Source organism: Thamnophis elegans, chromosome 9, assembly GCF_009769535.1.
Source record: "Thamnophis elegans isolate rThaEle1 chromosome 9, rThaEle1.pri, whole genome shotgun sequence".
NCBI lineage: Eukaryota > Metazoa > Chordata > Lepidosauria > Squamata > Colubridae > Thamnophis > Thamnophis elegans.
This window is the reverse complement of record NC_045549.1, coordinates 23118431-23142371: the sequence shown is the minus strand read 5'-3', so window position 1 is coordinate 23142371 and position 23941 is coordinate 23118431. Positions and strand designations below refer to the sequence as shown.

Sequence of the window (23941 nt, the reverse complement as noted above, 5' to 3'; positions counted from 1 at the left end):
ACCAACATTATTAAACATAGAACATTGTTAAACACAATTGAGAAAAATAAGGAAACATGCTGGTTCATTAAGAGAAGAACTGACTCCATGGACTCAACTAGATGAGTGCAAAAATGCCACCAATGCTTTCATGTGCATATTTTAAAATTGAAATAGCAACCACCCCATAGTTCAATTTGATCAGAACAGCAATTATTTAACCTTCTTCTCATATAATGATCTTGGACTAAAATAAACATTCCTCCTTCTCCAGTGTAAATGTACTGTTACTTTCTCTAAAAGAAAGTCCCACTGATTTTAATCCAAATGACTTTATATCTAAAATGATTTGTCCTAAATAAGCCTCTCATTTTGCAATAGATTCTGAAATTTTCACATCCAACCACAAAGTGAAAGCATTGTGACTCAACTCAAGTCAATGATTCTGTAAAGGTAAAGGTCCCCCTCGCACATACGTGCTAGTCGTTCCCGACTCTAGGGGGTGGTGCTCATCTCCGTTTCAAAGCTGAAGAGCCACAGCTGTCCGAAGACATCTCTGTGGTCATATAGCTGGCATGACTATTTTTTCTACTTGCATTTTTACATGCTTTCAAATTGCTAGGTTGGCAGAAGCTGGGACAAGTAACAGGAGCTCACTCCGTTATGCAATGCTAGGGATTCGAACCGCTGACCTTTCTGATCGACAAGCTCAGCGTCTTAGCCACTGAGCCACCGCGTCCCACAATGAATCTGCTTAATCACATATTGGGGAATAAGTGACATGCTAAGACATATGCCATTGTCATACAATTTTATTTCCATGTGATCCTGTCTCATATTTCTCATGTTCAAAGTACAAATAGCCCATATGGTACATGTGACAGAGCTGACATCATAGCTAATGTCAGTAAAAACATACCTGCTAATTGCTTGCTATGAGCTGATGCTTCTGCATTGACCTGCTTTTGACGTGCTGTGGCTGGTTTCTCTCTCTCGTGTTTGTTAGGCCCATTCTCCATGGAGGCCAGCTTTTCTGTTGCTGCTTTCTTGGCTTCCAATTTTTTTTGCCGACAGGTTTTCACAGGTTCTGCCAGCATCCTTACTTTTCGTCGGAAAGAACTAAGAACCTGGATGCTACCATTTCGCTTTTTTTCTTCCTGACCTTCTGTGCTTCCAAACTCATCTACATTGGATATTTTATACAAGGGTAGCACATGCAATTGCTCATCTTCTGGTGTTTGGCCAATTTCACGATTGTCTTCTCTGGTAAGTGTGCAGACCTGTTAAAATAATATGATGGAAGACACATTTGGACCAACCAATGACACGAGGTTAAACTTGGCCTACAAACGATTATGACCATAACCTTAAAGTCACACATGGCTAATTTTTCCTGAGAGGCAGCTTGTAAAACTAAATTAAACATGGATTATTTTTAACCACAAATATTCTATTTTTCAATAGCTTCCCCAGGGGTCAGTAACCCATTAAAAACAACAATAACAAATAAAAACATAACAATCTAAAATAATCTAGACCATGGAAGAATGTTTTGTGGGATTTGTTCTCTAGAAGATTCCATCATTTTTAATTACTTTTCTCCTTTAAAAAAAAACAAACAACCAAAACATTTAGAGGTCAGCGAGCGCCACCTAGGGGCACTTTGGACTCCATTTTGTCAACATCTTTATTCCTGTATTCACTACTATTTGTACATTATGTATGTTTGTATAAAATGAAGACTTTGGCATCTTTTTTCATATTAGGAGCGCTTAATATTCCTGGGAAATAAATGTTCCAGTGATGAAATCCATGAACTGATGACACAGATTTGGGAAAATATTGGTGAGTAAATCGACAAGGAATGGCTGAAAAGAAGAGAAATGGAGGATGCTGATATGGTCAAGGCAAATCCCAGATCTAGATCGCATTAATATGCTGTGAGGTGATTTGATATGGGATGTGCCCCTATGTCAAGGATCTTGACAAACTTGAACATTGGGCGCTATCTAACAAAGTGAAATTCAATGGTGAAAAAAGTAAGGTTCTACATTTAAGCAAGAAAAACTAAATGCACAAGTACAGTATATGTGGTCTCGCCTCAATGGTATACCTGTGAGAGGGATCTTGTCCACTGTGAGAGTGGACAACCATTTAAATATTAGCCAGCAGTGTGCAGCAGCTGCCAAAAAAGCCAACACAGTTCTAGGCTGCATAAACAGAGGAATAGAATCAAGATCACGTGAAGGGTTAATACCACTTTATAAAGCCTTAGTAACGCCACATTTGGAATACTAGATTCAGTTTTGATCGCCGTGATGTAGAAAAGATGTGGAGACTCTGGAAAGAGTGCAGAGAAGAGCAACAAAGATGATTAGGGGACTGAAGGCTAAAACATATGAGGAATGGTTGCAGGAACTGGAAATGTCTAGTTTAATGAAAAGAAGGACTGGGGAGACATGATATCCAATATCTCTGGTCTGCCACAAAGAAGAGGAAGTCAAGCTATTCTCCAAAGCATCTGAAGGTAGGACAAGAAGCAATGGGTGGAAACTAATCAAGGAGAGAAGCAACTTAGAACTAAGGAGAAATTTCCTGACAGTTAGAACAATTAATCAGTGGAACAACTTGCTTCCAGAAGTTGTGAATGCTCCAACACTGGAAGTTTTAAAGAAGTGATTGGATAACCATTTGTCTGAAGTGGTGTAGAGTTTCCTGCCTGGGGAGGGGGGGTTGGACTAGAAGACCTCCAAGGTCCCTTCCAACTCTTATTATTCTATTCTATTCTATCCTATCCTATCCTATCCTATCCTATCCTATCCTATCCTATCCTATCTTATCCTATCCTATCCTATCCTATCCTATCCTAATCCTATCCTATCCTATTTTTCATTTATAAAAAAAACCCCTGCAACCTGGGTTGGTTTCTTCCAAATATCAGAAATTAGAGCCAACTTAGTATTTCTACAGAAATAAAATGAAATAAATGGCATTATCTTTTTTGTTGAATAAATATTTGCTAATAATACATTTAATAAATAATAAAGTCAATTTTTCATGTTTTTGTCCAGTTGTGTCACCTTTACTTTTATATGTCGCTTGAATGAGGATAAAATATTGATAGGTCCACATATGTTAAAATTGAAAAAAAATTTTTACATGAGGTGTACTTCTTCACATACATATTCACATCAGCATACAGGTTGCTAATCATTGCTGAATAGGGAATGGTCTTTTTGGTTTAATCCTATGTCAATATGTCAATCAATAAGGGAATGATTGATTGAAAGATTTCAAATTTGGTGATCAATCTAGAAGTAGCACTTTGGGAATATATCTAGCAACCAATCTTCATTGGCACTCATGTTTAAAAGAGATCAGTATTGTATTCCTTTTACATTGCCTTGGCAAATGATTAATTTCACTTTAGCAAATGAATGGATTTCTCAGCTCTCTTCAGCCAGCCCACCTAAGAGAAGGAACTTAAAACAAAGCTGAAAGAAGAAAATGGCAAAGCACTTCTCTATACTGTTCGAGAAAAGTATATGTAGAAATTTGGATACTGTATAATGAAATTGTCATGTCAGAAGAATACCTTAATGGGAAGAATGAAGTTTCAAAAGTAGGTTTAGAAATGACAACATGGACATACCAAGGAAGTATGTTTATCTCAAGTGCTGACATTGAGTTCCTCTTTTTTAGAATGATACATATAACTGGAACATATGAGAAAAGAAGTAGAAACGGAGGAAATCTTGCAGAATCGCCAGAGTGGAAATTAAGCATATCTAATTGGATATTTTAGAAATGTGAAACTTGTGGATCAGAATATTTAATTAAATTTTTGTATACTACAAATACAATGACAGAAGGCATTAAAAAAGTCTGTGTCAAATACAAAATGTGTTAAATGCTGATACAACGCCTATGATAATATGCTGGCTTATAAAGCAGTTCCTACATTAGAGACTGTAGTTTGCATGTAATGGGATGAGCGACCTTGGGCTACAAAAGGGTTTGTACTAATGGCATATTGGCCCAAACTGGTTAATTTTCTCCATTACCATTAGTGGAGAATGCTGTACAAGAAATAGATATGACTAAAATAACCTTGACTACACATTCTTTGTTTAACTAAAAATGTTATGTGAATGTTTTAATTAAGGACCAAATGGAAGTGGAGAATCTATTATCCCAATAAATAATAACTATGTCATAGTTATATTGCGTGTCTATAAAACTGTGAAAAAGAGGGAGGATGTAATTGATCTGAAAGAAGAAAGTTTGATTTTGTTTGATCAAAGTTGATATATGCAGACAAAGGAAGCCATAGGCTTAACTAGGAATGAAAGAACAAAATATTGTATCAAAATGTAATTCATCTAGATTGTTGTGTATATGGAAATATGAATCTATAGATTGGTGACAATAAATGATAGTAGTGGAAGAATCAAATATGGGTTTTGGGGGAAAAATGCAACATTTTGGATAAATAGAATCCAGAAGAAATTGGTGAGGATTTAATGGATAGTATAAGATAAGAAAGTATAGAAAAATATGGGTGATTCAGGGACTCAAAAATAAATAATAGTGTCTATTTGGTGAGTATTTTAAAGACATTGTAGAGAAATGAATGCAAATATAAAATGGTCATTGTGGTGATTGTTTATGATAAAAAATTGAGTGAGAGAAGGATATAAGACTGATAAAAGCTTCTAAATATGGGATGAATTATATGTTGACAATATTAAGAACAGATCATGGGACAAATAGGCATGGAAGAAAAAGATGACATCAAACTAAAGTGAACGTAGAATGAATTTATGAAAAGAAAGTATGATATATACTTAATATATCAGAAGATGAGTAGAGTAGAAGAGGGAAATATGTATATATAAGAATGATTGCTGGAAAAATTAGGACAAAAGAAAGGTACTGAATAATATAGAAAAAAGACGACAAGATATGTCTGCTGGAATAAAAAATTGTGATAAAAAATGAACTACTTGAGACATGCAGATGATAGCACTTTATCAGCCCAAGTGAGAAAGATGCAGAAGAGTCCATTATGAAAGAAAATGTAGAAAGTGAAATATCTGTGTTAATGTTAAATATTAGAAAAGCAAAAATAGTGTTAACCAGAATGCTAAGTGAACTTACAGTTGATGGTGAAGAAGTGAAGATGGTAGATAGTTTTGTTTTCTTGGATTCAAGAATAGATAAAGATGTACAGTGCAGGGAAGAAGTAAAGAGGATATTAATCCTAGGGAAGAAGGCAATTACAAATTTAGACAAGGTTATGAAGGATAAGACTTTGTATGAGAACAAAGATCAGAATAGCTAAAGGAATGGTCTAATATAATGTATGACTCTGAAAGATGAACAGCAAGAAACAGCAAGAAAAATCCTTTGGATTATGGAGTTGGAGCTCTTACTAAGAATACAATAGCCAGTAAGAAGAACAAATTAGCTCTTGAGAAAATGTATCTTGATTGCTCCCTTGAGGCAATCATCAGCAAACAGAAAGTCACAAAGGCTAGGCATGAGATGTAAAGAGATGATGAATTAGCAAAAAAGGATTATGTGTGGCAAAGTTGAGGGGGAAATGGGAAGGAAAGACAACAGATAAAACAGATTATTATTTTCTTCACTCCCAGCATGTATCTTGGAGGTTGCCTGAATAAGTTCCTACAGCTTACTTAACAAGAATTTTCAGAAGGGGTTTGCCATTGTCTCTGAAAGTTGAAAGTGGCTGAAAGTGATTAGCCTTAGATCACTGAGCTGGCTTTTTGCCTAAGATGAAACTCACACTCTCCCAGTTTCTAGTTGGATGCCTTAACTGCTCCATTATGCTGGATTTCCAAAGGGATGTATGAGAAATGGGATGAATACATGACTGTAGAGGACATATTCTTTATGAGTACGTGGAACACCTTTCAAAGGGCTTCAATCTTTTTTTTTATTAAAAAGTTTTTTTTATTAAACACACATTAAAACATTGGACACAGTGTAACCATCCTGGCAATGTCTTTACCATACATGCCACAATATAAAGTTAAAAATTATAACCACCATGCTTATTTACAATTGGTCTATTCCGTATTTACAAATATAAGGATATCGTATTTCCATCCAAGTTGCTTTGTTCTTGCGTTATACATTTTCACTGTTATGATTTCATACATAATTCTAATCTCCATTCTATACATCTTAGTCATTGCTTATTTTGGGTCTTTCCTTTTTTGTTCCAACCATTGATAAAATTTATCCCAGATCTTATAATATTCTGATTCGTCTTTGTTCTTCAGTTCCCACATCAATTTATCCATTCCAGCACAAATTAGAATTTTCCCAATTACTTCCTCTTCTTGTGGAATTTCCCTTTTTTTCCAGTTTTGGGCAAAGACCATTCTTGCTGCCGTAATCATATGTATTATTAAGTAGATTACCCCCTTGTTATGTTTATCGTTTATGATTGCCAAAAGAAATAGTTCTGGTTTGAATTCTATTTCCTCTTTGGTTATCTCTATCAGCTACCTTTGAATTTTCCACCAATATTCTTTTGTTTTTTGGCATGACCACCACATATGGTATTACGTGCCTGATTCATAATCACATTTCCAACAATTTTGCGCTAAATTTCTAAACATTTTGGCTATTCTCGCGGGTGGCAGATGCCACCTATAAAACATTGCCAATGTTATTTTCCTATTCCTTTCCCATAGTTCTTGCAAAGGGCTTCAATCTTGTATGTCTGAAAAAAATAGTACTAACTTTACAGCAGTTTCTGTGGACTCCAATGCATACATTCTGCAATACACAAGCCAATCAAAACTGTATACTTTAAAGTTTCCAATTTCACTGTATTTCACTGTACTAAAAAAAAAAAAAAAAAACAAGAGAGCAAACAGGAGCAAGGAATTTAAGAATTAACCTTGTAAGGTAAAGGTAAAGGTTCCCCTTGCATATATATGCTAGTCGTTCCCAACTATAGGGGGCGGTGCTTATCTCCATTTCAAAGCCAAAGAGCCAGTGCTGGCCGAAGACGTCTCCGTGGTCATGTGGCTAGTATGACTAAATGCCAAAGGCACACGGAACACTATTACCTTCCCATCAAAGGTGGTCCCTATTTTTCTACTTGCATTTTTACATGTTTTCGAACTGCTAGATTGGCAGATGCTGGGACAAGTAACGGGAGCTCACTCCATTACACAGCACTAGGGATTTGAACCGCCGAACTGCAGACCTTTCTGATTGACAAGCTCAGCATCTTAGCCACTGAGCCACTGCGTCCCCTAATTAACCTTGAGAACCTCATTTTTAAAAAATTAAAAGCCTAGAGGATTTGCATTCATACTGATGCAATATTTCACAATTTTCCTTGGTAGCCATCATGTGCCAACTTAATAGAAATAGAGATTATGAAAAATGAGGAACTTAATGCAAGAGGTTTGTTGTGCACGAGTAATGGCTTGGTGAATCACTGACTTACCAATGTACTACCATTCTGCATATTGTGTAGGTCTCTATGAGCATGAGCACAAAAATCCAAGCAGGCAGTGACCCCTGAGAATGGACGACCTTCTTTTAAACCCAGACGACATTCAGAAGCTCTGTTTTCATGTTCAATCTAGACACAAATATATTTATATCGATTAACTCCAAGGTTAACTTCAGCCCAACAATCAAGTAACTAATACCCCAATTAAGGAACTGCAAAAGAACCATCAGTAAACAGCCCAACCAAAGAATCTCTAAGACCACCCACAAGCAAGTCACCAGAATATAAACTGACAGCAAACATTTCTTACTACGATTGATGATGTTACCTTGTTAGGGTAATGTAACGTCAGCAAGAAAATAAGCAAGCTCAGAGAGCACCAAGACCCCTTATATTTATATTATTTCATTTACCAACTGTGTGTTACCAAATTGCTCTTGCAAATAGACTTTTTAAGTTCTGAAGTTGTAGCACCACAGGGCTATAGCCAAGCTGGGAACAAATACAATAGTTTGAAATTAGCAGTGCTCATTCGTCTAAAATTATTAGCGGGCATTAATAGGCTGCAGTAGACCTCTTAATTTCATCTATTTATTTTCTCTCCCTTTCATAATGACAGATGCTATTCATCAACAGTAGTCACATAAGACATTCCCCAAAAATTCATAAAATGAAATATTGGAAGGAATTCCTCCATTTGTTCTCAGCATTTCCCAATTTTTTAAAAAATATCCACTTTGCAAAAGGAGATTTGGGGAAATCCAGCTTTAACATACCGTGTTTCCCCAAAAATAAGACAGGATCTTATTTATTTTTTTTGACCCCCAAAATATGGCTTGGGCTTTATTATCGTGTGTGTGTTTGTGTGGTGGTTATTGTTTTGGGGTTGCCGGAAGGTTGCTCTCTTGTGAGCAGGCTCCCAAAGAGCCGGGCACAGCCTCAGGGCGAATGGCTATGTTGCATTGTCACAGCAGCGCAACACAGCAGCCATGAGGGGACCACGCGCATGAGGAGCCACCCAGCAACCCCCCCTTTCCAGCTGGTAACAGAATATGCATCATCACGTTATAATCCAAATTCTTCTCTTTAATAACATAACAATATTTCATCATTTGGGCATCACTGTGATTAGGAATGGCTGAAATATACCTATTGCTCTACTTCTGTTGCTGAGGGCACTTCAAATTGAGCCTTTCAGTCTCTCTCTCTCTCTCTCTCTCTCTCTCTCTCTCTCTCTCTCTCTCCTATCTATCTATCTATCTATCTATCTATCTATCTATCTATCTATCTATCTATCTATCTATCTATCTATCTATCTATCTATCTACCTGTAAGGCCACAAGCAAGGGTGAAATCCAATTCTGACAGGTTCTGGAGAACCGATAGTGGAAATTTTGAGTAGTTTGAAGAACCGGCAAATGCCACCTCTGGCTGGCCCCAGAGTGGGGTGGGAATGGAGATTTTGCAGTATCCTTCCCTCAACATGCCCACCAAGCCACGCCCACCAAGCAACTCCATGCCCACCAAGCCACACCCACAGAACCAGTAGTGAAAAAAATTGAATTTCACCACTGCCACAAACTGAACATACTGTATGTCACCACAGTTAGTTTCTGAAAACTTTGTCTCTTGCAAATACTGTGTTTTAAATTAACCAGTTAATTTTTGTTGATTTATTTCATCATCTTCATTCAACTACCCCATAATCCCTTGTGGGGTGGAATCTGGGCAACTGAATGGAGCTAGCAGAGTGTTTTAATGGCCAGATGCCCTTCCTGTTGCCAATGCAGAGTTTTGTTTAGCAAATATATTCTCAGTGTATCCAGAGAGAAATAACTGCCTCTACCTCAAGAGCTCCACCTGTAGGCCACTGCAACACTCCATCTCTAATTCTTTCATATTAACGTATAATATAATGTATAATTAATACATAATAAATATGCAGCCTCATAAATGAATTCTACCTTCTAAGTATGGTAGTTTCTTTCAAAGTCTTGGGAGACTTATACATTGATAAAATAAAGCAATGAATCTTACATTTCTGTTTTTCTTTACTCACCTGATTGTTATAGGCGTCAGGTGCCAGTTTCTTGTAAGTGGGGGCCATCAGAGTTGACAAAGTTTGCAGATTGGATTCTAGCTTTTCTTCCTATTTTTTTTTTAAAAGAACTTCATTCATTAACAGATAATTACTACTTTTAGCTAATAGCTTTAATTCTGAAAACACTTATGGTTATTTCATTCAGTATAATGTGATTCAACAGATCATAAAACTATTTCCCAAGAAGAGCATGGGGCAAAATGATGTTTTCAAATATCTGAAGGACTTTTGTGTAGATAATGAAGGCTGCTGCTGTCCTCCGTTGTTCCAAAAAGCAATAGAATCAGTGAATAGAAATGACCGGAAAGTAGATTCTGGCTTAAAATTAGAAAAATGTTCAGCAATATGACAGATTGGCTTAGGGAAATAATGGGATATCCACTAGTAGTATTTAAGCAAGATGTGAATCAACATCTGTCAGGAATGGAAAAATTGAAAATAACTGCACTGGAAGTGGGTTTGAATATGTTTATTTGAATTCTAAATAACGTGATTCCATATTAAACCCAACTGATCCAACTTACGTATTGTTTCAGTTCTTGGAATTCTTTAGATAGAAGAGCAATGTTTAAAACTTACAAATAAAAACAACAAAAATGTAGAGTTGAAGCGGAATACCCATACTAAATAAAACAAAAATGGACTATTGGCACTGCCAGTCTTCTTTTTGTACCAAATCTCATCACAATAATTTATCTCTTTCTTTCTTCCCCCTCTCTATCCCCTTTCCCCCCTCCCTCCCTCTCCCTTCCTTTCTCTCCAGGAAAAATAATTGAAGGACCACCCTACCTCTTTTGGATCATCGCCTAATAGTTTAAACTTTCTTGGGATCTTGCTTCTGGCAAATTTGCAACCATTGTAGTACATACTCCAGGAACAACCAAAAGAAAAAGAAGCACCGCAAGTCTCAGGATCTAGACCTTGGCATGCACAGGTTCGTCTAAGGGGGGAAAAATAGGAAGGGCTATCAGTATACTTCCAATATACCATAGCTATTTTAAAGCAGTTTCTTCATCATATATTTATCACATATTTATCACATATTGCCTCTGATTACTATTGAAATGTAGCGGTTTTAAATTAAATAAGAACCAGTGTAGTTTAGTGATGAACAGACTGTGGTAGGCATGGTGAGGCACAGATTCACCTCCAGCTCAGTCATGGAAGCTATCTGGGTAACTCTGCACCAGTCATTCTCTTTGCCCTAATGTATGTGATTGTTGTGGGGAAAAATGGAAAGAGAGAGCACTATCAATACCTGAGCTAAAAGCAGGATATACTTCTAAATTAGAGATGACGAACAATGGCTCCTTATGACTTAACAGAATAACAGAGTTGGAAGGGACCCTGGAGGTCTTCTAGTCCAACCTCCTGCCTTGGTAGGAAACCCTACACCACTTCAGACAAATGGTTATCCAATCTCTTCTTTAAAACTTCCAGTGTTGGAGCATTCACATCTTCTGGAGGGAAGTTGTTCCACTGATTAATTGTTCTAACTATCAGGAAATTTCTCCATAGTTCTAGGTTGCTTCTCTCATTGATTAGTTTCCACCCATTGCTTCTTGTCCTGCTCTCAGGTGCTTTGGAGAATAGCTTGACTCCCTCTTCTTTGTGGCAGACCTGAGATATTGGAACACTGCTATCATGTCTCCTCTAGTCCTTCTTTTCATTAAACTAGACATACCAAGTTCCCACAACCGTTCTTCATATGTTTTAGCCTCCAGTCCCCTAATCATCTTGGTTGCTCTTCTCTGCACTCTTTCTAGAGTCTCCACATCTTTTTTACATCATGGCGACCAAAAATGAATCTAGTATTCCAAGTGTTGTCTTACCAAGGCATTATAAAGTGGTATTAACACTTCACGTGATCTTGATTCTATCCCTCTGTTTATGTAGCCTAGAACTGTGTTGGCTTTTTTGGCAGCTGCTGCACACTGCTGGCTCATATTTAAATGGTTGTCCATTCTCACAATGGACAGGATCCCTCTCACAATTATATTATTGAGCGAGACCACATATACTACATTTTTGGGGCTTTGAACCGGTAGTAATGGCGGCAGGCACCCACTCCTGAATGCCCACCATGGCTATGCCCACCAAGCAACCAGGCTGAGAACCCCTTGCTAAAACTTTTGAAGCCTACCCCTGACTACATATACCTACTTACCTGCTTTTACAGTGAAAAGAGGTCCCAGATCTGTAAGTTGTCTGCCAACCTGGCCATGCTATTTGGGAATATTAGGAGTTGCAGTTTGAACACATTTATTGTATGCTAAATGAGGAAACTATGTTTATTAGGATCTATGTCATTTATATTTAAACTGTAAGAAAATTTTACTTCCTGGAGGTGAAGGAAGTACATACTTCACTTACTCTTCATTGAGTGCACACCGCCGGTTTGTGAGTGTGCCATACTTCATTAAAGTGTCAGACAACTCAGAGTACAGCTTGTCTGCTAGGCTCTGAGGTATTCCTTCCCACACCAAGATAAGTACAACTATCACAGCTGTTTCACAGTGGTGGCCTGCACGTTCTCGCACTAAACAAAGAAGTTTTTCTTCCGTTCCATTTCGACGAATCACCTGAAAGTATACCAAAAAATATTTTTCCTGTAAAAAATTGTGGAATTTCAGGTTAGCAGGCCACATTAATGCTTTTGTCCAGTTTTGGGAAAACCAGATTTCTGCATATCTTTTGCACACCATAGTTCTCTGGTTCAGCTTGCAGTTTCTTTCCTTGTTTGAAATTTTCAAAGCAGGACTGGATAAGAATCTGCCTACAACTTGAAAGAGCTACTATGAGCCAGGAAAGACAATGGACCAGATCTGTGATGGCAAACCTATGGCACACATGCCAGAGGTGGCACACAGAGACCTCTCTGTGGGGATGTGCAACATCATCAGCTGCTCTTCTGGGTTCCATTGCTTGCATGCACGCCAGTCAGCTGGTCTTTGCATGAAGAACAACTGGCCAGCATACATACGTGTGCTGGAACCCGGAAGAGAGCAGCTGGGCAGTGTGCATGCGTGCCAGACCAGCTGGGCTGATGCGCATATGCACACTGGAGCCCAGAAACGCAGCTGGCTGCCATGCACATGTACACCAGTCAGCTGCTCTCTTCCAGGTTCCAGCGCTCCAGTGCATGCACGCTCCAGTTTTCGGCACCTGGTGCCGAAAAGGTTAACCATCACTGCACTAGATGGATTAATTGCCCATCATTATATCTTCTACCCAATTATACATTAAAAGGTAACAATGATTTAATAGTGGTATTATTAAAAGTTCATGAACTGTGGGGCTTCATTCCAACTTTAGGTCTGTGAGTTTCAAATTTTAATAACAGATTTGGAAAGGCAAGATAGAATAAACCTAGCATAATTTAAAAAGATATAACATAGTGAGATGGCAGGTCCACAGATTTTTAAAGGACTTATGTACATAAGACAATAATTTCATCTTAGTATACATCTTCTATAAAATTTCCAAGATAGAACTGTTATTAATCTGTCACATTTTCTTAAAAAATATATTCCCAGTTAACGTCTGTGATTTTAAAAAAATCTGAATAAGATTTATTTTTGTTAACATGCACTAATTTTATCTATAGAGATGAACAATATCCTTTATAAGGTTTATTATTTATTATTATATTCTTACCCATTTAGCTATAGGGCAGCCTTGAACACTTCTGCCTTCTTTTCCCGTGTAGACAATTTTCTCTATTCTGATGGCTTTGCCTTTTTGCCCATATCTTAAAAAAAAATCAAATCATGAAATGAATAAATATAAAAACATGAAGTTCATATAAATGTAAATGCGATCATATAAGAACACGGGAAACTTTTACTTTATGTCTTAAAATCCTTTCTTGTATTGAGATTATTTATTATCCATAGCATTTTAATTAGCTTGGTGCAGATTTTAAGGAGAGAGCAAATCCAAACCAAATCAAAACAAGCCAAACCAAACCCAAATGTTTCAAAAGCACTTTAATGCGGAAAGTTAATTTTGCTTTATATTTGTAACATAAAAATGTTTTACTAAATGTATATTTATAAAATATACATTTATATTTTTGCTTGTTAAAGATCAATTGAGTTTATGTTTCAATAAGGCAAATGAAGCTTCCCCCAAAGTATAGGAAATTTTATATTGCAAGGAAAAACAACAGCAAGGATCCAGAATTCATTTCAGCTTAACACAACCTAGTCATTTTTCAGGGTTCACTGATAAATACGCGCTTGACAAAAGCGCGCCGACGAAACCGCGGGGAGAAAACCGTGAGTTTGAAATCACACTGACGAATGAGTGCAGAAGCGTGCCGACAACAGTGTGCCAACAGAAGCGCGCTCTTAAACCTAACGCTAAACCTAACCCTAAACCTAACCCTAAACCTAATCCTGAACCTAACCCTAACCCTAAACCTAACCCTTACTCTAACCCTTACCTTAACTGTAATCACGCTTCTGACGGTGCTCTTTTGTTGGCGCGTCTTTGTGGGTGCGCTGTTGACGTCGCGGTTTTAACACCGCGGTTTTGTTGGTGCGCTGTTGTCGGGCGCGCATTTGTCGGGTCATGATTTTTCAGGCATGTAAAATTCAACTCCTAGAAATTTCACCAATGGCTACATTGGCTGTGGAACTGACAACTAAGTCATCATATGTAGAGAGTGCACAAGTTGGAAAAGGCTGTAATAGATCAAACAGGTTTTATACAAGCACTCTCATTGTTACTTAAACATAGAATACTACTATGTAAAGTGTGTGTGTGTGTGTGTGTGTGTGTGTGTGTGTCTGTTATTGATTAATGAGTCTTCAAATTGCACTGGAAATTTATATCCATGAGTGTTTAATTGATTAAGCTCATTTCTTTCTTTCTTTCTTTCTTTCTTTCTTTCTCTCTCTTTCTTTCTTTCTCCCTCTTTCTTTCTCTCTTTCTTTCTATCTCTTTCTTTCTTTGTCTTTCTTTCTCTCTCTCTTTCTTTCTCTCCTATCTCTTTCTTTGTGTTTCTTTCTTTCTTTTTTTCTCTCTTTCTCTTTCTTTCTTTCTTTCTTTTTCTTCTTACTCTTCATTTACTTCTTCAAAGCAAATAGAAAAGCCAGAGTTTGTATTTTGTTGTGATTTAACAGAGAGATTTCTTAAAGTACCTATGCTATGCATTCAAGATTGACCCCTGATTTCATTATCCAGCTGCTGCCCATCTTATTTGGAAGACCAATGAATGCCTTTTCATGTAGGCATTTGCTGGCATTTACCTGGAAATGGGCAGCTTATGACAGTCAACAGCAGAGCTGTCCAATATTGTGACACTCCATTAAACAGACTCTGACCAGGATTGGTAACGCTAGAATAGACAATCTAGCAATAACTATAATGGCTTGCAATGATGGTGTTATTTGTGCGTAGATTGGAAGAAATCCTGACATGCAAAAGTGGATAAATTTTTATATCTGCTGCATGCTTTTCTAATTCATTACCTTTCCTCCATTATTTCTCTAATAGCAGCGACATTAGGACCAGCTCCAAGGTGAGTATAGAAAGGGCCCTCGTCTTTTTCAATTATCTGTTCTGTTTAAAAAAAAAAAAGAAATGAAAAGATTAATCGGTATGTGTTAAAAGTTTTATATCACCCAGCTTTGATATAGTCTATACCTGTGAACCTATGGCACGAGCAGCCATTTGTTAGGGCACACGAGGCGTTGCCCTGTCAGCTCCAGTGTGCATGCGCGCGCTGCCAGCTGACTTCAGCTGTCATTTTCGGCCGTTTTTCGGGGCTCCTGGGGGGAGGCCATTTTTGCCCTCCCCAGGCTCCTAGAAAGCCTCTGGAGCCTGGGGAGGATGGAAAACAGGTCCATCACGGGCCAAAAGCCGGGGGGGTCACATGTAGATGTGCGCAGGGGGGGTTGCATACATAGAATTATGGGTGTGGGCATGCCCGCACATGACCCCCATGCGCTCCCCCTGCTTTTGACATGCGGTGGGAAAAAGGGTAGCCATCACCGGTCTATACTGTCTATTTAAACAATCAAGGTGAAGGGTGAAAACAAATAAAATATCTGTAAGGTTTAACAATAGTTTCTGTTCTACAGCATGATGTTTCTTAACAACATAACTAAAATTCCAAACTGGGGAAGCTTACCCTTTCTTAATAAACTATAAAAATTGGCAGAATTTATATCATTTATTTTGTAAACAATAGCAATCCAAACTTACCCACACAGCTACAGGAAGGAAAATCATACTGGGTTTTGACAGGTGTGTCCAGCAAGTTTTTTAAAGGTGTATCTAGTAACGAAGAAGGTGATTCCAAGAAATTATTGAGGGCTGTTCCAGCACTTCTTTTGGTTGGTGTTTTTTCATTCGAATGAATGGCTTGTTGTTCTAAAGAGGTGGCGTGGCTGTTGAAATCTGTACCATTACAATTCCTTGTCAGAATAGTAATGGGTCCTGCAGCCTCAATTTTGACCTGTTTGGGTGATTTGATAGTAAGGGACTTGTGATCAAAGGGTGTTTTGACCTGAAACTGTTTCAACTGCTGCTCCATGGTTTCAATGATACTCCTTTGTTGCATGTTCTCACAACCAAAGTGCTGAACCTCTTGTTTAATTGCTTTCTTCCATGGTTTGTTTTCCAACTGTCCAACTGGTGGAGGAAGGCAAGCATTCACCTTTGAGCCGGTTTCAGTTTTGACAGATTTGAAGCCCATAGCTTGACATGACTCAGCTTTATTTTGATTAGCCTGTTTATTCAAGATATGCCATCTAATAGCAGCATGCTTTTGAAAATCTTTGTGAGGTTGCGAGGGAAGACAGTGCCCATGACTCTGATCTATTGCATGGGATGCTGCTTGCTGACTGTAGGGTGAGTAAGTTGGCTGAATCTGACTAGCTTGTGAGTTATTCATGTTGGTAGTCATGTGAGAATATTCCTGTGTTTGCTGGAAGGGCAGGTGTAGAAATGAAGTTGGTGGAGATGGGGGGTTTTGTTCCTGAAAGCCCTGGGGCAGATCTTGGTTAGGAGTTATGCTATTTGGATAATATTGCATGTGCTGCAGGTTGCGAGATATATTTTGAGTTAAGAGGTCTGCGTTTATGGGATCTTCCTTCTTCTCGGAAACCAAATGCATGTTGTTTGAGCAGGAATGCTTCATTACATTATTTGTCTGATTATAATGGGATATTTTGTTGGCTGTATTTGAAATATGGTCCACTCTGGTCTGGGGAACCTGTACTGGGAACTCAACTGATTTGTAGTAATTACTTCCCACTTCAAAGCACTCTTCTAATTTAAGCCGATTTAAGGATGTTCCTTCTCCTTGCTGCTCTTGGCTGTTGCTTGACTGGGGGAAGATTTGGGACAACTTTGTGGTTTTTATTTGTTGTGTGGGGTTCATTGTTACTTGTGAATTCTGTGGTGGTTGTATTGGCTGAGTCTGGAGTATTGGAGGCAAAATTTGTGAATGTATGAATTGGTCATCCTCAAATGGAAGATCTAAGTGCTGGGGTTTTAATGGTGCCTTCAAAGCCTGTTCAAGGTGGAGTTCAGATTGTGGTTGAAGGTTAAAGTGCCTTGAATTTTGCTGCTGATCATTCATCTTTTTGGATTGTGGCGAGTGCTTTTGGAATGGGACGTGCAAATCAGGAGTAAAATGATGAGGCAGTTGTGCTCCTTCACTTTTGAATAGTGCTGGTATTTGCTCACCCTGCATAATGTTCTGGTAGCAAGATTGTCCTATGACTCCTTTTGATTCATTGGAACCTCTAATATATTGTTTTGGATGTGTCTGCTCAGGTGAATTTGTCTGGAGCTGAAGCATGGTCCTCAAAAGTGTTTCATTTGATTTTGGGGAAGAATCACTGGGGTGAAAGGGAGGGGAAGTCATTCTCATCCAAGAAGCTTGTGAGTGGGTTTGTGACTGCTCTAAGTGATTTTTCACCAGATCTTTGTCATGATCAAGAGTAGTCTGCTGATTAATCTGGCTCAGAAGATGTGGAAAGTGTTGCAATTCTTTACTGTTTCTTAATCTTTGTGGATCCTGAATTTTAGACTCCAGTTTGGACTGAGTTTCACTAGGATCTTGCTGCTTTATTCCCAATATTACTGTACTGAGATCAACATTTGTTTCACTCCCATTTCCTTGTGAAGCCTGAATCTTGTATTGATGATCCTGTTGAGAACTGAGAGTTTGTTGGCAAAAACCAGACACTTTTTTTGCATGCTCTCCCTGATGATGTTGCTGCCCTCTGTTATTTTCTTCTGTCAGATTGAAAATATTTCTAGGATCTTCTGAACCTGCAGCGGAGAGCACACAGTTCATTTCCTGCCCTGGAGAAGGTGGCGCAATAGGGGGTAGATTAAAAGAATCATTCCTGAACACGGAATCTTGTTGGAAGGAAGCACCGGTTTCTTCTCTTGGTTGTGACAAAACCTCTGAGCTACTATCATGAGTCTTCAGATTGTTGTTAGAACTGAGTGAGAAATCCTGACTGGGGACCTGCCCTGCGTTTTCTGAAACTTCACGGCTGTTTGTAGGTGGCTGGTAGGCATTTCCTGACTTTGGCTGCTCTGAGTTCATTATTTCTGGATGATGAAAATTGGTGCTTGCTTGTATGATGGATCCTTTAGTGGAGTTTTCTATATCGTGGATTTCAGTAGCTACAGAAGCTAGCACCTGAGGCAGCTCAGAGTTTGAGGTTTGAGCGGAACTTATCTGCCCTGAGGTATGCAGTAAATGTGATGTGCCACATGTCAACACATTAATAGCCCGAGTATTTATGGCATTTGTAAAAGATGTAGTTGTCTGCGTTCCACTGAAAACATGTTCTGGATTATACTGAGACGTTTTTTCCAGGAATTCACCATGCATGTTTCCCATGGAAGAGGCAGAAACTATAGCACCATTAGGCATTGGAGTTGCCTTGTTCTTATATGCCATGTCAATGTCCCTGTTGTGGCAGCTGCTATTTTCATCCCCTTGTTCGTTCTGAATCTGGGGAGCTGGAGAAGTTTCTGAAGCACCAGAGTTGCATCTTAGAGACTGAATAAGAACTGAAGATGTACTTTGTTCTGTTCCAAAACCCACAACATCCTTCTCACTGCACAAATTAGAAGCACCTGCTTGGTTGCTGACAGCGCATGTGCCATCTTGTCCTCTTTTTGCTTCTTCGTCTTGTTTAAGCTTCTTGTTCAGGTGTAGTCCGTACAAAGAAGGCTCACTAAAAGTGCGTTTTATCCCACCGTTTTGCAAATACCCACTGCAATGTTTTTTTTGCTGAAGGAGGTCAGGGCTTATTCGACTACTCTCATTCCTCGTTGCAGGATGCTTCATTCCATAGTTGGCCTTCCCATGCAGCCACATAGGATTGCCATTCAGTTCACTGTAGATCTTTCCCACTGATGTGTTTCCATTGTGCAGCTTCACTGACAAAGGCTCAGCTTGGCAAACACGAGAAGGATGTGGAATTAAAAAAGGATTTAAACTATTGCCTTCATCATGATTAGTTCTGTCCTGTTCCATCTGGCTTACTCAAGGGCCATCCACAAGGTTATCCTCTTACTGGATCTGGAAAGAAATGGGAGAGATAGAGAAAGGCATGTTTATTTGGCTTTCATACTATGTTTTCACACCTATAGAACATGCAAACACCCATGTTTCCAAATAGCCATCTATTGTATATATGATTTTCAAGGTTCTCTGCTTTGTATATCAAAAATTGCTTCACAAATTACATTAGAATGATAGGTAACTCTTGAGCCCTGGAGGTACCCATGATTGTTCCTCTGCAATTTGACAACTAAGGTTATAAGAACAAGTAGCAAGAAGAATTGAGACTCCACTATTTTTTAAAGACAATGGTTTTACAATCTATCCACACACACAGCTGAGGAAATTAGGCCCATATAGTTAAATGTATGGCTAATGCTAAGGCAAGTGACGTGGTGGCTCAGTGGCTAAGATGCTGAGCTTGTCAATTAGAAAACTTGGCAGTTCGGCAGTTCGAATCCCTAGCGCCACATAATGGAGTGAGCTCCCGTTACTTGTCCCAGCTTCTGCCAACCTAGAAATTTGAAAGCATATAAAAATGGAAGTAGAAAAATAGGGACCACCTTTGGTGGGAAGGTAACTGTTCTGCGCACCTTCATCATTTAGTCATGCCGGCCACATGACCACGGAGACATCTTCAGACAGCGCTGGTTTTTGATTTTGAACCAGAGATGAGCATTGCCCCCTAGAGTCGGGAATGACTAGCACATATGTGCAAAGGGAACCTTTACCTTTACCTTTTAATGCTAAGGCACAGAAAGCTTTTGTGTACATGGTAGATTTCTTCTACATAGTGAAAAGTCAGATAACTCTTATTGTCCACTATGGATAGCACAGAAAAATGAATTAAAAAGCTATTATTTGCTTATGAACCACATCATACTACTGAAACCTTATGTTTATAAAGAAGAGTGGACAATAATTTGTATCAATAATAAATAAATAGATAAATAAATGTATCTAGAATTCCCTGTATATTTAACATGCACTAACCTAGGATTTTTTTTGTAATAGGATTTTATTAAGTTTCATTATAATATAAAAATATAGAAGAAATGAGAGTTAGAATAGAAAAAAGAAATGGGGAAAGAGAGAGAAAAGATAGACTTAAATTTTATTTGGTGGGGGAGATGATTACAAAATAGTACATCAACTTTTTATTTTACATTTCACAAGATTTCAATCCATTTTTATAATTAGAAAATCATTCAAATCATCAAAACTTAAAATGAAAATGCCTCATTTTTTCAGTTTTTAGCAAAAAATCTATTTGTTTTTAAAGAGCAACAAAGCTATATAATTTTATTTAAATTAAAACAGTCAGTTTCACCATCTATGCTAACTCTATCACATTTACCATCCACACTTTCACTGTGGAAAGTATAGCGTCTTTCACTCACCTACATTTTAAAATACTTAAACAATGTATAGAGTACTTACTAATTTTTTTTAAAAAATGCTAGAAAATCTCTGGTTTACATCTCCATGTTCAAACATGGAGATGTAAACCAGTTTACATCTCCATGTTTGAACATTCCATGTTCAAAGTCATGATCAATAAATATGACTTGTTTTTCTTCTGGGTTTTCAGAAAAAGAACCTGTATCTATTACATTTCTGATAGGCAATGTAACAGCTAAAAGACATATTCATATTCCACAAGATCAGATTGAATATAACCTTCAGGAGAAGGTTCCGAATTTGACAAGGTAGGATCAATCAGGACCTTGGACAGAGTATTGTGGAAAAACTGGCAAGAAAGGACAAGGGTCTTCTGCATTTTACAACCTTGCTGGGCTCACACCAGAGGTGGGCTTCTTCCTGGTCAGACCAGTTCAGGCGAACCAGAAGTTCTGACCACTGGCTGAACCGGCCCACTTGCCCCTGTGCTATCCTGTCCTATGTAACTAACTCTCTGGCTCCCTCTCTCCGCTACTCAGCTGAGTTCCACGCCTCACCTGCTGTAGTCACCAGAGCTGTCTGAGAAGATTGGCTGTGAGTTTGAAGCTGCATTTAAGCACGGAAGGTGCATGCACGAGTGAAGCGAACCAGTTGTTAAGGTATGTGCAGCCCACTTCTGGCTTCTCTCCTTGATTAGTTTCCACCCATTGCTTCTTTTCCTTCTCCAAAGCACCTGAGGGTAGGACAAGAAGCAAGGGGAGGAAACTAATCAAGGAGAGAAGCAACTTAGAACTAAGGAGAAATTTCCTGAGAGTTAGAACAATTAATCAGTGGAACAACTTGCCTCCAGAAGTTGTGAATGCTCCAACACTGGACGTTTTTAAGAAGATGTTGGATATCCATTTGTCTGAAGTGGTGTAGGGTTTCCTGCCTAAAAGGGGGGTTGGATTAGAAGACCTTCAAGGTCCCTTCAACTCTGTTATTCTAAATTCTAAACTCACTTGTGGTTTTGGTGACAAAGAGTGGCAGCTATGCTCTTATCCATGGGCTTCTAAAGTTTAGGAGAAATGAACTTTACTAATCTGGGAAATATGATTTGGCAACATCTTCTGTTCCAAAAAAATCTTAATGTGGAGGATGGGCAAGGTGTACAGATCACCTACCATGCAATTTGAAATTAAGAATATTCATATCTTGTAGCAGTGAAGTAAATAATTTTCTGAGAATATTGAGAATATGTTAGAGAAATATAATTTGTAATTAATGTGTTAATTTTTGACAGGATATATATAGAGAAGATATCGAGCAGGAAGCAGGAGTGCTATCTGTTCCATGAAGCATCTCTGTGATAGGAGGGAATATTTATTTATTAAACTTATATACTGCCTATCTCACCATCAAGAGTGACTCTGGGCAGCTATTCCTCTTGGTTGGTCCAATTATTTTGAAGGATGCAGATCTTTTTCTAGAAATAAAAATTCTAGATCTTCCTTAAAAAGTTCTTTTCCTCTTTCATGTTCCTTATTCCCTTAAGCAAAATACATGGGTAGAAAGCAGTGAATCAGTTATATCTTGATCCATTTCAGTTTGATATTATTTTCCTGGCTCAGTGTGTTTATGTTTTTCATAGTTAAGGGGAAGAACTTAAAGAAGTAGGCAATTCACTGATTAAGTAATTAACTAGTGGATGGGGTTTTACTTCTCTGCCAATATCTCAGTTCCAATCAGCAGTCTTTGGAAAGAAAAAAGACAGTTGTGAACTTTTAAACAGGCCAATGCAGGCAGATACAAACAGGACTGTTTAGTGGCTGAGAATAGCACAAAACAAAAATAAAGGTGAGTTTAGGGATAGTAGGGAAAAAACCCAAGGCACCAAAAATAGGATAATTTAAGACAAAAGAATACCAAGTTATGAATAATAAGTACTATTATTCCCAGGAGAGAATTATGTTTTCTAGTTTTTGCATAAGACCAGCAATTCTAAACTTGGACAGCTTTCATATCTTCGGACTTTAGTTCTCAGAATTCTGAACAATGGCTAGTCAGAGAATTCTGGGAGTTAAAGTACAGAGATATAGCAAGATGCAAAACAATGGCCTAGAATATGCAAATTATGATCATTGTATTTAACTTCCTTAATTATCAACTCTATAACTAAGCATATATTTTTAGATTGATGTCTTTATGAAATACAAATGATGAAGTTAAAAAAAATCATTGGCACAAACAGAAGCTTTGACTTCTAATAAGTAGGGAGTTGGTTTAACTTTTAATAATGTAGTTTGATTTTATTTCCTGCATTAAAAGCTGCAAGATGTATTTTGAAAGCATTCACTTGTTTTCATTCATGTAATTTTTCATTCATGTATATTTGATTCTTATTTGCATGATAAACTAACATTTTGGAGTAATCCCGTTTGAAATTTTTTTTTGTAGATGAAACAAGGGGATTAATGCATTGGATCAACTTAATGGTAATCAAGTTTTTAAACCATCTGAGTTACTGCAAGAGACATATGGACTGCAACACACTTAATTTGTTTTTAAAATACAAATAAAATTGTATTGATAAGGTAAATATTTCTTTCAATAACTTTTTTCTTTTCTTATATTAAATAATGAGATAGCATCTCTGTGCTAAATTAGAGGACTTGATTATGAACAAGTTGATAGGTATAGGGATATAATAGAAACCTGATGGAACTGAGATAATTAATAGAATACTGTCATTCTTGCATACAAATTTTATGAGAATGACAAATTATGGTAGGATTTGTTCTTTATATCAAGGATGGCATAAATTGTAGCAAACTTTGGAAGATAAATTATTCCATAGAATTACTATGAGTAGCAACATTGCATACAAATGTAAATTACAATGTGTAAATATAGCACATTTTTAAATTGGTGAAAGAAATCAGGGAGGCATATTGTACTAAAATGCGCCTTAGTCTGACCTAGCATGCTTTATTTTAAATTGTAGTTGGACGATTTAATTTGCTGAACTTGCTTTAGAATGCTTATAAAAATATTATTTATAATTTTGATAGATATCCTAAGTCTACTAGTAGAGGCAAACTAAAGTTCTGGAAGCTATTGATGACCCATAGATGTTTGATGGGAACCTTGGATCTGGAGGTGGGATGGCAGAGTTTGTGAGTTTGTTTGATATGGGAGGGGGAGAGAATGCGAATTGGACAGGCACTACCATTCTGATAGTGATGGTAGAGGGAGTTATTATTTGAAAGGTGCATTTGATATTTTACACTCTTACTACCTTCTAGCTACTCCCTACTCCTGCTCAATAAATCCATTGTAGGCCCTGGGCTCGGATTCCTGTTGTTTAATCCCAGGTCAGCTTATAATAAGGCTATTCTTATCCAGAAATTTATTTTGAATGAGAGAAATGAGCAGG

At 37.8% G+C, this 23941-nt stretch overlaps 1 protein-coding gene across 1 annotated transcript in view; it reads right to left on the bottom strand.

Annotated features, from left to right (window-relative positions):
- The window catches only part of TET2 (tet methylcytosine dioxygenase 2), an 81728-nt gene that overhangs the window by 8298 nt on the left and 49489 nt on the right, over positions 1-23941 (bottom strand). The window contains exons 2-9 of the mRNA XM_032224171.1: positions 15795-19143; positions 15059-15149; positions 13239-13332; positions 11955-12163; positions 10371-10521; positions 9540-9629; positions 7472-7609; positions 899-1259 (exon numbers count right to left, since the gene is read on the bottom strand). Coding sequence (XP_032080062.1) covers positions 899-1259; positions 7472-7609; positions 9540-9629; positions 10371-10521; positions 11955-12163; positions 13239-13332; positions 15059-15149; positions 15795-19098 — 4438 coding nt within the window. The 5' untranslated portion in view covers positions 19099-19143. The remainder of the gene's footprint in view (positions 1-898; positions 1260-7471; positions 7610-9539; positions 9630-10370; positions 10522-11954; positions 12164-13238; positions 13333-15058; positions 15150-15794; positions 19144-23941) is intronic.